The 867-nt window shown below is 33.1% G+C and overlaps 1 protein-coding gene across 1 annotated transcript in view; it reads right to left on the bottom strand.

Annotated features, from left to right (window-relative positions):
- Positions 1-567: 567 nt before the first annotated feature.
- LOC107576708 (ethanolamine-phosphate cytidylyltransferase-like) overlaps positions 568-867 on the bottom strand; it is a 3,814-nt gene continuing 3,514 nt past the window's right edge. Inside the window, exon 5 of the mRNA XM_016262852.1 lies at positions 568-756. Within this exon, the coding sequence (XP_016118338.1) occupies positions 589-756 (168 nt within the window). The 3' untranslated portion in view covers positions 568-588. The remainder of the gene's footprint in view (positions 757-867) is intronic.

Genomic DNA, 867 nt, shown 5'->3' with positions numbered 1-867 from the left:
GAATAATTTCCAGCATAGACTAATATGCCCACACACTGTGCGTTTGAAAGGACATTATTGTTCATTTGTTTGTTTTGTTTTTTTCTGCAGAGCATTTAACATAAAGTTCCCAGCATGCCAAATAAAAATGACAATAGAGAAGAGAATGAACAGAGTAACAATGATAACAATGTTTATGGCCCAGTGAGGTTATTTATATACCTTTGTATATAAAAGTGATTTATATAGCTTTATATAATAGGGGGACCTGTCCTGTCTCCAAGTTATTTTACTTTCAGTAGTATAATAGCTGTAATAGCTCTTGATGGTGTTGTGAGTAACCAATGCTCACCAACTGTCTATCTTACATGGAAAAATTTACCCCAAAATTCATTTATATTCTGTCTGTTCAATCACCTAAAGTCATACAATTTGTGTGAGGAACAGACACACAGAATTTGTTATTTAGTGACAATCTTCACCTCCACCAGATTTGTAAAAATCTCTTTTATAAATGCATTCAGTTATATATTTTTTTCAAACATTTATATCATATATCATATATTTTATTTTATTCTTTTGCTTTTAACAGAAGAAATTTTGGGTGCTCTAATTACTGTCTAAGCATGTAAGGATACGAAATAGGTCAAAAGCTCCAGCCACATAGATGATGGTGTCTCCTGGCTGTGGTTCCTTTCCTGAGGCAAACTGGATGATTTTTTGGGATGTCTGCAGGAACTGTGACACTCCTGTCCAGGGACTGTGGCCTTTAGGCCCCTGTGGTGAGCAGTACAGAAATGATAACAAATATTACAACAATAAACATTAATCATTAAACATTAAACTAATCATTGTTAATAACACACATTTTTTATAGTAATACATTTA

The sequence above is a fragment of the Sinocyclocheilus grahami genome, unplaced genomic scaffold (assembly GCF_001515645.1).
Source record: "Sinocyclocheilus grahami isolate Dianchi unplaced genomic scaffold, SAMN03320097.WGS_v1.1 scaffold4198.1, whole genome shotgun sequence".
NCBI lineage: Eukaryota > Metazoa > Chordata > Actinopteri > Cypriniformes > Cyprinidae > Sinocyclocheilus > Sinocyclocheilus grahami.
Note: the sequence above shows the minus strand (reverse complement) of the source record. Positions and strands in the feature narration are given on the sequence as shown.